This window comes from Aspergillus niger (genome assembly GCF_000002855.4).
Source record: "Aspergillus niger supercontig An06".
Classification (NCBI taxonomy): Eukaryota; Fungi; Ascomycota; class Eurotiomycetes; order Eurotiales; family Aspergillaceae; genus Aspergillus; species Aspergillus niger.
Window position 1 is genome coordinate 404,449 of NT_166522.1, and position 14,120 is coordinate 418,568.

Consider the following 14,120-nt stretch of genomic DNA (forward strand, 5'->3'; position numbering starts at 1 on the left):
CAAGTGTCTGGTCGTGCGTATAGCTTGCGGGTGACGATGTATATATTGGTCGACTACAGAGGCGGATGTTACCCCATCAACATAATCACAGGCAGTAAAGCTATAGGATTCGGCCACAGCATGTATAGGATTTAACGATAGTGAGTACATAGACACCACCAATCAACCAGTAATATAGAAGTAGACAACCTGTCTACATGACCACTGACGGCATACGGAATGGTTGTTCATGATCTACAAAATATGTTTAGGCTCATAAGCCAAGAAGTTGAGCACTAAATATATAACAAGCCCGGGTGGTCTAGTGGTATGATTCTCGCTTAGGGATACAAACCCAAGCATATCTGCGAGAGGTCCCGCGTTCGATCCGCGGCTCGGGCCTTGTCTTCATCTTTTTGCTTTTATTTTTCTTCCTCGTTCATCAAGAAGACAATCATTTCGTATCAGTAGGACTTCAACTTACGACATGAGACGAACAAAGTTCCTGGCTCTCTGGTAACCACAGCATCCCGCATCCGCCATAGAACCTTGAACTCAATCCCCGCCAGCAGGCAATCCCGTGGTAGGCGAACCAAGTCCCGAGGTTGCCGTGCCAACCACTTCTCTTTGCCCATCCATCAACATTATCTAGACTACTTGCATAGATATATCCAGCACCAGCTCATACGCAGGTACACTACACCCACATCTGCAAGCCCGCAGACACCACATACACCAAGCCCCAACATTCCAGCAGGTGCAGTCTGACATCTCACATCCTGTCCTGCAGGAGTGGGAGGAGCAAAAGAGGAGCCCTTGCTCGTACCACACCAGCAGCAGCAGCCGCCGCAACGAACAAGAAGACAAGATAAGACCACAATGGCTCGACTCAACCCCTCTAGCCCCACGAAGCCAGCCAAGCTCCAAGAGCGCCGAACACCACCCGCGCAGAGGAATCTCAACCGCACAGCGACCATCAAGCGGGACTCCAGAGACAACAAATACACCGCGACAGCCAAGGCCAAGACAGTAGAACAATGGGCAGCCGCCGACGAGACATGGACAAAGAGCCGATACTCCGCGACCACGCCAGCGATCGAAGAACCGTCGCAAAGGAAGAATAATAACAGACTACAAAGATCGGGGACTGTTTCTAGTGGGGTATTCGATATCTTTTCGGACAATGGGGACGAGCAGAGTGAAACGGAGGAAAGTAGTTTCTCGTCGACTCGGTCTTTGATGTCGAATGAGGGACGCACTACGGATCCTTTGAAGCTCTCGCAGATCAATTCTTTGTTGCTTCCATTGTCGCAGCAGTCGCGGAATAATAGGCCGCCGCGTAAGTCGGTAGGGTATAATTACGACAAGGAAAATGACCCTATCGATGATGAGGCAGAGGAGGCAGATGAGAGTTCGGGTCTCTCGAGAAACTCGTCTACTGCTTCGAACCGAGCGCCTACGCGTAATACTAACAGAGAAGTGCAGCCGCGGGGCAGGTCTCGGACGAGGTATATGGGATATCGTCGGGAGGAGACAGAGTCAGAGGCTGAAGAAAGCGAAGAGAATAATGGCTTTGACTCAATGGATGATTTCATTGTCAGCGACAACGAAGAAATCAGCTATCATGAGACGTCCGACGATGAAAGCATCGAAGAAGAACAAGAAGAGAAACAGCCAACTCCTTCGCCGCCCAGGACTAGAAAGAGACTGCTTAGAGGGAGACGACCCCGTCCAGAAATAGAGCCAGAGACAACACCTCAGGATTCTCCGCGTGAAAGCCTCGATTTAGAGCCTTCAGTGCCTGCTACGATGACAATGGAGGTTCCTAAGCTAGAGGCAAAGCCCAAGAGATTGTTTCAAAGCGAGCTGGAAATATCCGAGAAGCTGAACAAGCTGAAGTTGGACAATAAAGACATAGAGCCCCAACTGGACGAGAAGAGCACTTATGAGTGAGTTTTAATGGAGACCCCCAGCCACCCATATATGTACTAACACCATGTAGCAGTATCGAAGAAGTAGACGCCCCCACCAAGAAGCTCCCATCAAGGGACAGTGTTCAACTGGAGACGCCCCCATCCAGTCCAACAAAGGGACGCAGTCTACGATCTCCATCCAAGCTGAAGGCCCACATACCACCAACACCACATCGAGAAAGCGTCGACGCATTCTGGAGCCAGGAAAACACTAACAACTGGATCGACCAGCACTCTCCGTGCAAGATCGACGATCTACTGCGCGAATTTGACGACTCCGACTCGGATGATGAGTTCAGCGACAGGGAGATTATGCCCAAGACCGCAACACCGAAGACGACGACCAAGTCCTCGACAAGAACACCCAGCAAGACAGCAATGAAAAAGGCCGAAGCGGAACAGAGAAAGCTCGAGCGGGAGCGCGCAAAGGCATTCATGGAGAACAGACAAGCCATGGCCGAGCAATTCTTCAAAGTCCTCGACGACACCGTAACCGACGGGCGACTCTCAAGAATGACCGCCTCGACAGGAGGCGTGATCATCGAATGGAAAAAGCGACTCCAAACGACCGCCGGCAGAGCATCCTGGAAATGTGTTACCCCGTCACCGAAGAAGGGAGGAGGGCCGGCCATGCCACCGCAGCATTATGCCACCATCGAATTAGCAGCAAAGGTAGTCGACTGCGAAGAACGCATTATCAAGACGGTCGCTCACGAGTTCTGTCATCTGGCGAACTACATGATCTCAGGCGTGCATGATAACCCCCATGGGACAAGCTTTAAGGCATGGGGTCGCAAGTGCAAGGAAGCAATGAAGAACCATCCTGTCTATGGTGGGAAAGTCGAGGTCTCGATCAAGCACGACTACGCTATCGACTATAAGTACGTGTGGCGCTGCGTGCACTGCAACCTAGACTATGGACGTCACTCGAAGAGTATTGATCCCAAGAGACATCGATGCCGATGCCAGGGCGTCTTGCAGCAGATCCAACCCAAGGTGAGGAATGTGTCGCCATTGAAGAAGTCGGTGAACGCGCCAACACCGAGTGTTAGGGGTTTGTTGAATGAGGTGGGCCGTGTGTTAAATGAGACGCAGAGGCAGACATAACCAGAGATACTTGAGGATGATCTTGTGGATGATGATCTAGGAGGTATAATATTTGATGTATGTCATGACTGACGGTTGAATGATTTGTTATTAGCGATCATGTACATACATACAGCTTTTCGTTTAGTTCTTTTTTTCCCCCTAGGTGTACAAACAGACCAATCAAGATACATACACCGATTACCGTGTTACTCTTATATGTTTGTATAGAGATCCTTTGCTTTTATCTAACCTATCCAAGTAACTACCTAGTACATACGCATAATGGTATCATTCCTCCTCCTCCACCAAACATTAAAAGACAACAAAGAGCCCTCCCTACCCAAACAAATCCCAATCGACAACAACAAACCCATCTTCATCACCAGCCAAACCCTCCACACACCCCCCAACAACGCCCTCCTCGACCCTCAACCCATCCACATCCCCCCTCTCCAAAAACTCCTTAACAGGCACATTCCCCCAAACCACCAAATCACTCCCCTGCTCCTCCAACCTCACCACCACAAACCGACAAAGCACCCCATCCTTCACACCTGGATTCACCGACCCCAACGACACACTCCCCGTGTATACCCTCCCTCCCCGCCATTGGTCCCGATGAGGCACGCTCGTTATAGGAGTGCGGAATTGAACAGTATCTTTGCTGACATCGTTACTGTCATGGACATCGAGAATGTGGTAGAGGATGGCGGCTTTATCGAGGGTTTCTCTATCTTGATTCTGGGTGGTGGTGCCGCCGGTGGCAGAAGCAAATAGATCACTATGCTTAGATAATGTTTCCTGACTTGTGCTGTCGGGGACGTATTCGTTTATTTCGTAGATGAGGGTCGAGAGGGTTGTCGGGGAGAGGTAGAGTTCTTGGTGGTCCGGGATTTGGCGGAGGTTACTATTCCTTATTATCAGTATTTGAGGGTTTGGTTGTGGAGAGGAGAGAGGGAAGGGAAGAAGATTTACCTGGCATCTAACCAGCCTTTGGGAATGAGGCCTTTGATGGCGCCGCCGTAGAGGGGTTGCGAGGTGCATGTTGTTGTTGCTGTTGTTGAGGTCATGGTGGGATGGATGGATGGATGGATGATGCTATGGAAATGGGTGAATGGGATGTGTGGTGTGGTGGTGGTATGGTGTGGTTCGGTGAGAGATGGGCGATGGTTCTTTCTCTGTAGGCGGATGTATTTCTATGTAGTAGTAATGGAAAGGAGATGTATGGGATGATTTGTGAGTATGTTGTGATATGGAGGACAGGAAAAGCTGAGCTGCGCGGAGCGGAACTTTGATGGTGGGGGCGGGGTGTTCGGGTCGCCGGCCGAGGAACAATTATAGTAGTAGCTTCAAGTAAAGTTGATCCTTCGTATTTCATCTCCGTCTGATCGTATCTTGCAAATATGTATCTGCTACATGAGTCCCCGTCTACTTTCACGCATATTGGCAATCTCAGCTAAGGAGTATTCTACAATCATGGAGCTATGATAAAGATAGCAGCATAACAGTTAAATAAATGGAATGAGATGGAAACAGTATATTGAATAAAATTACTAGGTTTCATGAAGCTTGTATATATTGGATTCCAGGGGATACAGTATACTTCCATACTTGAATCCCAGCTCAGCAGTCGTCTCGAGAATGATTCAATTTGTTGTATCCTAATCTGAAGCTCCTATCATCGATAATTATCTTCATAACAACACCAGCAATTCAACATCCTAAAGAAGTAACAACAATCTGACCTGCCAACAAGCAGCGACAACTAATGCAGTGCTATCAAGTATAAACCAAGCCCTACATATCAAGCAGCTCCTCAATATACTCGTCCAACGCAATCATCCGAAATCGGTTCCCCCATTTCGCCCGGAATTCCTTCCGGCGATAGGCATAGCTCGTCACTTGACTGAAGCTCACCAGCTCCACGGCCCAGCCCCGGCTCAGCGCCCGCTCCACCATCTTCATAAACCCGCCCGAGAATTCGGCTTCCGCCGCGTCTCCCGTGGCTAACACGATGGTTGCCGGTTCGTCCGTGTCTAGCAAACTTTCGAGAATCTTCAGATGCAGAATTTCGTCCACACCCTGCTCGACCCAGCGTTCCTCTGGTGCTTCGTTCGTTTCTGAACCGCTACCAGGGTCGTGAGCGCCAGCTCGAGGATTCTTACGAAATCGCATTTGGCGAGGAGTCATATGCTTGACCTTGTGGACCCGGTCGAGAATGTTGGCTTCGTAACCAAGTTGTTCGCCTTCAGTGATGGCTGCAAATCGATCCGAGCCCACCAAGACTCGTTTGGCGGTGGGCCGGCCACGCTCGAGGATTAGGGAGAAGTTCTGGAATGACAAAGGCAATCGACGGATCCGCGTTTTCACCGGAATTTTGCGCGATAGCTTCACCGTATCGTGAAACCCAACCATAATCTGGCCCAGTTAGTACAAACACCCAACTGTTGTCAGGTCATACATACATTAGACATGTCAACAAAGACATGGATGGGGCGGCGTGTAACGTCCGTCTTTTTAGGAATCAAAGGCCGTCCAACCTGGGTTACGGCATCTGCATAGTCGGGGAAGTTCTTCAAAAGCTTAGTCAAGAGACCAATCCTCCGATCAGCCGTAGATTTGTATGCGACAGGCTGCACCCGTAGCGTGCCAGAGCTGTGAGGGTTCTTCACAGTCTTCGGGGGAGGTGTTTCTACAGACTCATCGTAGGAGGAAGGCGGCGTCTCATATGGATCACACATGGCACCCGCCGTGCCGACCTGCGGAGGGACCAGCGACGGAGTGCCTCCACTCTTAGGCAGAGGGGGATCGAAGACGCTGAGGTTGCCATCGGACTCGGCTTCCACAGCGCTCTCCGATGTGCAAGACTCATCTGCATGCTTACTCAGTGTAGTATCTGGTTTATTAGGAGCTCGTTTCCCGGCTGCGGTCTTGGCCTGCAAGTTGCGGGACTTGGAGACACCGGAGACAGGTATAGGCTTTGATGGGGTGCGAGGAAGCACCTCATCCAAGTCTGCGGAGTCGACATGGTTACTCAAAGGTCGTTTGAGAATTTCGATACGTTTAGGCGATTGTGGCGTGGGAGTAGGCGTGTTCCGCGGGATATCACACGGTTCAACTGGTGGGCGAATGGCCGAGATGCCAGTACTGCCTAAAAGCTCCCAGAGAGAACCAAAGTCTCCTAGCTTCGGAGGGGCTCCTTCACCAGGCCTTACCTCGCGCACATCATTAGAGGAAGAGGAGCCATCGTTGTTGTTTGTCTCCCAAGTAGGCCGAGCAATTGAGGCGGACTCCGGGTGGCGATAAGGAACCGATGAGCTACCAGTGCCGTAGGTCGGGGTGCGGAGGAGATTGATCACCGGAGTGAAATCCCAATTTGAAGCTGATTCAAACGATGATGGCATTACAGGTATGAGGGCGGAATTGGGGTGCAATGATGGTGATGTGTGCCCGGCAGTAGCTGGAGCAGTGATTGATAAGGCGAGCGGGGTTGCCTCCAGAGATAATCACAAACCGACGGGCTCGCAGAGAACGTCAAGCACAAACGAAAAACGGTAGATCAAAATCGCAAAGAAAAACAGAGCAAATAGATATAGAGCCGATCAACATGGTGGTCCAGCAGACCTAACGAGAGAGAGTGTTGGCGCCAAACGCATTGGAAGGACGAAGAGAGGGAGAGCGTCAGGCAGGACAACAGGCAGACTCGGCCTGAAGGGACTCGCCGCGTGGCGGTGAACAGCTGGCCGGGTTTCTGCTGGTAGTCACCGCTTGCTGTTTACACTGCAAAAACAAAGCTATACTGCTTTCAGTCTAGCTCACTATCGGGGATCGCTTGAACAAAATTCCGAGAACATTCTTGCGCTAACCCCATCGAGCTACATGCGATCATGCAGACGTCATGACTAGGGGCACTCCCGAAGAGGAAAGTCTGGACCAGATCGGCGAGTTCTGGCGCCATCCGTTTTCTTGACCTTGTAGTTACTAGTACTCCATACAATGTGAATAATCCCAGATATCGTCATGGCCCGATGACGCGCATGCAAGATCCGGCGCCCTGATCGAAACCGGGGTACTCCCCTCATGATGACGTTGATTCGCTGGTATCTCTTCCAGAACTGCTTCCCCCCGGTTTCACTGGCTGTGTTCGCATTCATCGATGGCGTAGCCATTCACTGCCAGGATTGTCGACGTCATGGAGCAACTTGAGGCCTCACAAAAACTTATATAAAGACTCTTTGGCACCGTCGAAGTCTTTCTCATCCATCAACAATTCAATCATCTACAAATCGCAATCCAATCTAAACCTCAACCACTTTCCAACACTTTTCAACCCTTTTCAACAACCACTCAATCAACATGTCTGACTCTGGTCGCAAGGATTTCACCACCAGTATGTCTCTTCTTCCTGCGCTCAGGCGCCCCCGCCCCGCTGGCAGCTGGCTTGCGTGATGCTTACCCTTTTTTTGCAGAGGCTAAGGAGGAGATGACTCCTGATTCTGCCAAGTCCACTCAGGACAAGGTCAAGGAGACCGTCACCGACACCGGTGACCGTATCGCCCGCGGCTTCCAGTCCGACGACAGCAAGTCCGGTCCCCAGGAGGCTTTCGACAAGACTCAGCGTACCCACGACAACAACGCCCACGGCGGTGCTACCAGCTCGGTGTCAGTATTCACCTAATCGACTATGCCGTCGCTATAAAAGCATTTAACTGACAGACTTGCAGTGGCGACAAAATCAAGAATGCCGTTGGCCTGGGTGGTAACTAAGTGCACGCCACACCCTGATTACAATCGATCGACGAGTAATGACCAACAACAATATCGCTCTGTGATGCATGGATTTCGGAGGATGATGGGTCGGCGGCTCACGGCAGATTGTTCTTTTATGATTTTATGAGTTTTGACGATACCACACTTTGATAGTATCACGTCTCACTAGCTCAATACTAGTCGAATTTTTGATAACTCTTTCAAGTCTTATATCAGTAGCGTAGTGTTCACTTCTCGCCTAGCTTCTCGCCTAGCTTCTCGAACATTGTGTCTCGTTGCTGAGTGAGTGTCTCGAGTTCCTGCTCTAGCTCCTTGTATTGCACCTGAGCACCACGGACGTCTTTTGGCAGATCATGGAATTTCTGGACCCTCTCCACTAGTGCTTTGGTGCTCTCCAGCATCCTGATCACGCCCTGCTCTTCCGCAATGACTTCTGCGAGCGTAGGTCCCTTACTTTTACTTCTCTGCAGGGAGGCAATCCGATCTTGATACTCGCCGGCTTTGGCGTTGAGCATTTTGGTCTCTCTTGTCCATTCCGCTGTTAGCGCTGGGAGATTGGCCGGTGTTTCATACACCTCGTTGGTCTTAAGGTCTAGAAGCTGTTCTCGCAGCGTAGCAAGCTCCCTTTCTAAGTAGTCATGTAGCGCTTGTACTTTACTCATCTGCTGCTGCGCATTGAATTCCTCCACCGTGAGCTCAATGATTGATTGGCCCAGGTCTCTCGTATTTGTGCCCAAAGCTCCCAGTACTGCAGTTGTCTCTGCCAGGTCGTCCAGGTGTCGTCTGCCATTGTCGTCAAGACTATGTTCCACCTCATCCAGTATTTCTACCTTCTGCTTTTCCTCGCCCTCCTCTCGAACTTTGAAGCTCTCGACCGCCTGCTCGCGAGCCTGGTGGAGAACGGTGGCCTCCTCATCCGCAGTATCATTGGCAGCGGCTAGTGCCAAGAGGGTGCGCAGAGTATCTTCATTTCGCTCGAAACTGGGGACCGGGTTCGGTGCGTACTGACGACTGAGCCATGCATTGACATAGGCCCAATCTTTGGCCTGGATGGCTGCTTGGCGCGCTTTGGCGGGGGAGAGGAGGGGGCTATCCATGGCAATCAATCGTGTTGTTGGGTTTTAATCGGATATTCAAGAGCTGATTAGCCATGTAATGACCGGACAATTGAGAAACTGGTGCTTTTGCGAGATTGCGGATGGAGAAAAAGGAGAGGTCCGAAGGTTGATTCAGGTACAGGGACGGATCAACAACCCGGCCGGGGAAAGCGCTGCGCCGCTTCCCGCCTCCGCTTCAGTCCAGCGGGACACTCGCAGCGACCACCCGGCCAGATAGCTCAACTAGGCCAACAGTACAGTCCCACGATGGCGAGCTACTTCCCTCCAAACGGAGTCATCTCCAGCCATGGCTCTACTCGAGCATCTTCACCAGCTTCCTCTCCGCTTTCACCCCCGGTACACCAGCGATCCAATGCCTTGTCCAACCGACTGACAAGTGTACTTTCGGCCTCCTATGCGGACTCGGACATTCGCGATGCGCTGGAGACACTCAGCCTCAGGGGGATACACAATACGGCAGAAGTTCGGAGACAGTTGCGCTTGGATGTTCAGAAGGAAGTCGTCGATAGCAATGCCGAGATCGTGCGGGATTTCGGGCTCGTTGCGGAGGTAAGATGCGCCTATGCTGAGAGATCTAATGGTTGCTAACTTGGCTTGCTGTAGCAATTGAAACGGATAGGAACTGTAATTACGAACTTGAATCAGACTTGCGATGAGATGCGCAAACATATCGTCTCGGCTAGACAGGAGACAACGCCAGTGCTCGAGGAAGCGTCGGCTTTGATGAAGCAGAGAAAAGAGGCAGAGACCAAGCAGGAGCTGCTGGAAGCTTTCACCCAACACTTCATCGTCCCCGATGAGGACTTGCTGATCCTGACGCACGCCGAGGAGCCTATCGATGACCATTTCTTCGAGATTCTCGCCAGAGTCAAACAAGTCTACCGGGACTGTGAAGCATTACTCGGGGGTGAAAACGAGCGACTGGGTCTGGAACTCATGGAAAAGAGCTCAAGAAGCCTCAACTCTGCCTACCAGAAACTCTACAGGTGGATACAAAAGGAGTTCAGATCTCTCAACCTTGAAGACCCTCGCATCAGTAGCTCTATCAGACGTGTCCTGCGAGTGCTAGCGGAGCGGCCAAGCTTGTTCCACAGCTGTCTGGATTTCTTCGCAGAGGCCCGAGACTATGTCCTCTCCGATGCCTTCCACTACGCCCTTACTGATGCCGTCTCTGGCACGACGGGTGATACCAACGTGAAGCCAATCGAGTTCTCTGCCCACGACCCCCTTCGGTACATCGGAGACATGCTGGCCTGGGTGCATTCCACCACCGTCTCCGAACGCGAGGCACTCGAGGCCCTCTTCGTCGCCGACGGCGAAGAGCTTGCCAAAGGAATCCAAGCCGGCCTAAGCAGTGAACCCTGGTCCCGCATCGATGAAGACAAGGAAGTGTCTTTCGACGGACAAAAGGCTCTCAGCGACCTAGTTAATCGCGACCTCATCGGTGTCTCCCGAGCCCTGCGCCAGCGCGTCGAGCTAGTCATCCAAGGCCACGACGACCCCGTCACCTGCTACAAGGTAGTCAACCTGCTATCCTTCTACCAAACGACCTTCAGCAAACTCCTCGGCCCTCAATCCAACCTCGCCGAGCTCCTCGAGACCCTCGAAAAGTTCACCTTCAAGCACTTCGAGACCCTCATGCACGACGAAGTCAACAACATCTCAACAGATCACTCAGCCCTCACACCTCCAGCAGATCTCTCCGCACCCCAATTCCTCCAAGACGCCCTGGAAGTCCTCACCTCTTTGATGAAAACCCACGAGGCCTCCTACGGCGCCGACCCCATCCCCACCCCCGGCCCTAAAACCACATCATCATCACCACCACCCAAGGACACCAACTCCGAAAACAAATTCACACCCGTCCTCCACTCTGCCCTCGAACCCTTCCTCGACCTCGCCAAATCCTCTGCCGCCGATCTCCCCTCCCACACCACCCAAACCATCTACCTAACCAACATCCACCTCACCGTCCGCACAACCATCACCCCCTACCCCTTCGCCAGCACCACCCACCTGTCCCCGATCCAAACAGCCCTCTCTACCCTCCGCACAGACCTCCTCGATATCCAATATCGCTACCTCCTCACCTCCTCGGGTCTCCAGACCCTCCTCGCAGCCCTGGAACCATTCTCCCCTCAACAACCAACATCCACAGACCAACAGAAGCCCAAACCAAATATATCAGACATCCTCACCCTCCCGGCCTTCCAGCCGCAGGCACTTATTAATATCAGCCAGCAATTGGACGACTTCCTCCCGAGCGCGCTTATGGATGCTACGGACAACTTGAAACGCGTGGCCAGCGCGACGTTCGTGAAGAGTGTCACGGAGGATGCGGTCGAGGCGTTCTGTCGGGACTTTGAGTTTGTGGAGGGAATGGTTATTGCGGCGGATAATGAGGCAAGGGGGGTGGATGTTGGTGAGAAGGCGGTGGAGGAGGGAGGGGAGGATGAGGAGGGAGTGGAGAAGGGGGGATTGAGGAGGTTGTTCCCTAGGACGACGGGGGAGATTCGGGTTTTGTTGAGTTGATTTCACTTCTTATGAGAATATCATTCAATTCATGCAGTGGCTAAGTAGGTAGAAGGTTGGGGTAGTGGGTGTATATAGTACGCTATGTGTGTGTATTGTTTCTGATAGCATTTGTTTGTTCGTTTGTATGTGAACTCTAGCTTATATGGTATTTTGTATGTATATATATGATTGCTAGTAGATGCAGCAGCAACTCTAGACCTGTCGAATCATAATACCATACGGATCACGATCCTTCTCACTAACATCCACAACACACTCCGCATCCTCAAAGACCTCCTTCAGCACCGCACCACCCTTCAAACCCTCCTCTCTCTGCGCCTCCCACTCCTTCTTCACCGCATCTGCCAACTTCTCCCGCATCACTGCACGCAGATACCCGCGCTCCGTATTCGAATGCGCCAGCGCAACCACAACCGACCCACGCTCCACGGCCGCCAACGCCTCATGGTGACTCAACTCGCCAGTGAAAAGCAGATCGGGGATCTTCCCGCCCGTGCCCTTCAGCAGGATACTCGACCCGGAGCCGGGACATACGCCGACTGTGCGGATCTTCAGGTCCTCAACCGAGGCGGTCTGCGGAATAGCGATGGGGATACCGCCGGGATATCCAACGCCCTGGGCAATGCGGTCCACGACGGCAGTCAGGGGCTGGGGCTCGTCGAAGGTGACGATGCGCCCCATTCCCGCTGAGTCCATGCCCTCGGGCACTGGGGGCGGAGAGGGGATGATTGTGGTTCGGACATGGGGCACGGGAGTCGCGGGGGAAGCAGGCTGTGGGTCGGGGAAGGTGGCGTGGGAGTAGTGTGTTGAGGAGGATTTCTGGATAGTGGGCTTGGTGGTGCTTGTTGGGGCGATGGCGCCGGTGACGATGTCGCAGAGCCAGTCGGCCATGCCGCCGGGGGTTGCGTCGATGGCTGTGTGCGGGGAGTAGACGCTGATGCCCTCTTGGGCGAGACGGAGGAGGGATGATTGTTGAGGATCGTTGAAGGTGATGGATTTGAGGCCACGGAAGATGATCGGGTCTGCGGAGGAACTGTGTGAGTAGGTGATGGGGTGTGCAGGTGTAGGGGGCATTGCGTACGGTAGGCTACGACTACTGAGTCGCGACGGGCAATTGCTTCGTCTGCAACTGCTTTGGTGAGGTCAATTGCTAGGAGGACTGAGTTTTTCTGTCTGCGGGTGTGGTCGAAGGGCGCTTCGAGGAGGACTGGGATATAAAGTTAATGGGATGGAAGATTGGCGGAGGACGGATGAGAGCTTACGGCCGGTGTTGTCCCAGCTCTTATCTGCCAATGACTCGGGGTAGCTGTTGCATTGAAGAAATTAGCCATATGTAAGCTTGATTGACCAATATAGGTGACGGAAAGCATACAGCTTCCTCATGGAGCTCACCACTGCCTGCGTGAATGGCGATGAAGTGGGGTATGAAGCAGACATTGTGCAATAGAGGCGGACGGATTGCCGACGAAGAGAGTTCATAGACAACGCTGTCGTTGATATGGAATATGCGATGATCAGGTGCAGTTCCGGGATGTCGGGCTGAGCAGCGCAAAGTTGAGCTAGAAAATACCCCGCGAACATGAAACCAGATGAAGCTTTAGAAGAAGCGATGGAAGCCGAGGAGAAGCTGGCGCCACAGCCAACCTAATCCACTCTGGGGCTAGTTCCCACCAGCCACAACGGCAGCTGACCAATCCGTTTCTTACGGTACGGTACGGGAGGGAAGAGAAAGAGGATCATTTCCATCATGAAGGAGTTCCGTCATCCTACATCGGAAGAAGCTTCACCGCGCTGCCCACCCTTCTGACTCAAACCGCCTTTGACGACAATCGGTCGCTTCATCCATAATATACTTACTTAATATTCAACTATTCAACTATCCTATACTACTTCCGATACCGCCGTCCGGCTCGCTTGATGTACTCCCGCACCACTACCCTGTTGAGCAGAAGCTGCCGGTATCTTCTCCGCACCCCCGTCCATCACAAGTCACCGTTTTCGATTTCCGCGCGCTCCTTCGCGGCAGTCAACGCAGCCATGGCCGATGCTACCTCGGGCGTTACGGCCGACTCGCTGAAGAGCAAATTGATCGATCAGTTGCAGGCGCAGCATGTTGAGATTGAAGACTTGTCGGGTATGAGAGCGCCGTGCTGATTAATTGCATTTCCAAAAGAGAATGAATGCTACACAACTATATGATCCTAAGACCAGATGTTGACGATACTCTTGTCTACAGGTGGTTGCGGACAGGCTTTCCAGGCCGTCATCGTCTCCCCCCAGTTCGAGAAGAAGACCATGCTTGCTCGCCATCGCCTGGTAAACTCGGCTCTGAAGGCTGAGATCGCTGCGATTCACGCCTGGACGCCCAAGTGCTACACCCCCGAGCAGTGGCAGGCCCTGCACCAGGGCTAACCTCTAGTGCAAAGACGGAGGCTAGAGGAATAGGAAATGAATATATCCTGGGGATTGACATGCCCTCAGAGGGCATGCCGTCGGGCGTTGGGTTATTCGGCATCATGGCTTTGCGCTGCCAGTTATGACTTATGCTTCGCTGGCTGTGTTTCTGAAAATAGATCTATATTGCAATAAATATTATGATATATTGTCATGTGAAGAGCCTAAGTATATAAGTTTTTTTTTTCTCTTTTATATGCTG

The 14,120-nt window shown here is 52.2% G+C and overlaps 8 protein-coding genes and 1 non-coding gene across 9 annotated transcripts; 5 read left to right on the top strand and 4 right to left on the bottom strand.

The window, feature by feature from the left end:
- The first annotated feature begins 290 nt into the window (after positions 1-290).
- Positions 291-381, top strand: tRNA-Pro (AGG). The gene has a single exon. It is a non-coding gene; the product is annotated as a tRNA-Pro (tRNA).
- Positions 382-858: 477 nt separating this feature from the next.
- Positions 859-3,059, top strand: An06g01580 (uncharacterized protein; the record flags this gene model as incomplete). Its single annotated transcript, XM_001390942.1, has 2 exons — positions 859-1,928; positions 1,985-3,059. The coding sequence occupies 2 exons, from the start codon at positions 859-861 to the stop codon at positions 3,057-3,059; spliced, it is 2,145 nt and encodes a 714-aa protein (XP_001390979.1).
- Positions 3,060-3,377: 318 nt separating this feature from the next.
- An06g01590 (uncharacterized protein) lies at positions 3,378-4,111 on the bottom strand (the record flags this gene model as incomplete). Its single annotated transcript, XM_001390943.1, has 2 exons — positions 3,378-3,948; positions 4,017-4,111. 2 exons carry the CDS (start codon positions 4,109-4,111, stop codon positions 3,378-3,380), a joined length of 666 nt encoding a protein of 221 aa, XP_001390980.1.
- Positions 4,112-4,838: 727 nt separating this feature from the next.
- An06g01600 (uncharacterized protein) lies at positions 4,839-6,445 on the bottom strand (the record flags this gene model as incomplete). The annotated part of the gene is made up of 2 exons (XM_001390944.3): positions 4,839-5,459; positions 5,507-6,445. The coding sequence occupies 2 exons, from the start codon at positions 6,443-6,445 to the stop codon at positions 4,839-4,841; spliced, it is 1,560 nt and encodes a 519-aa protein (XP_001390981.1).
- A 952-nt stretch (positions 6,446-7,397) lies between these two features.
- On the top strand, positions 7,398-7,808 carry An06g01610 (uncharacterized protein; the record flags this gene model as incomplete). Its single annotated transcript, XM_001390945.3, has 3 exons — positions 7,398-7,431; positions 7,511-7,703; positions 7,766-7,808. 3 exons carry the CDS (start codon positions 7,398-7,400, stop codon positions 7,806-7,808), a joined length of 270 nt encoding a protein of 89 aa, XP_001390982.1.
- A 230-nt stretch (positions 7,809-8,038) lies between these two features.
- On the bottom strand, positions 8,039-8,835 carry An06g01620 (uncharacterized protein; the record flags this gene model as incomplete). The annotated part of the gene is made up of 2 exons (XM_059748077.1): positions 8,039-8,748; positions 8,817-8,835. The coding sequence occupies 2 exons, from the start codon at positions 8,833-8,835 to the stop codon at positions 8,039-8,041; spliced, it is 729 nt and encodes a 242-aa protein (XP_059605291.1).
- A 340-nt stretch (positions 8,836-9,175) lies between these two features.
- An06g01630 (uncharacterized protein) lies at positions 9,176-11,461 on the top strand (the record flags this gene model as incomplete). The annotated part of the gene is made up of 3 exons (XM_059748078.1): positions 9,176-9,478; positions 9,533-10,234; positions 10,316-11,461. 3 exons carry the CDS (start codon positions 9,176-9,178, stop codon positions 11,459-11,461), a joined length of 2,151 nt encoding a protein of 716 aa, XP_059605292.1.
- A 195-nt stretch (positions 11,462-11,656) lies between these two features.
- An06g01640 (uncharacterized protein) lies at positions 11,657-12,901 on the bottom strand (the record flags this gene model as incomplete). Its single annotated transcript, XM_001390948.3, has 4 exons — positions 11,657-12,486; positions 12,546-12,671; positions 12,727-12,770; positions 12,837-12,901. The coding sequence occupies 4 exons, from the start codon at positions 12,899-12,901 to the stop codon at positions 11,657-11,659; spliced, it is 1,065 nt and encodes a 354-aa protein (XP_001390985.3).
- Positions 12,902-13,501: 600 nt separating this feature from the next.
- On the top strand, positions 13,502-13,876 carry An06g01650 (uncharacterized protein; the record flags this gene model as incomplete). The annotated part of the gene is made up of 2 exons (XM_001390949.3): positions 13,502-13,598; positions 13,701-13,876. 2 exons carry the CDS (start codon positions 13,502-13,504, stop codon positions 13,874-13,876), a joined length of 273 nt encoding a protein of 90 aa, XP_001390986.3.
- Between the last annotated feature and the right edge of the window lie 244 nt (positions 13,877-14,120).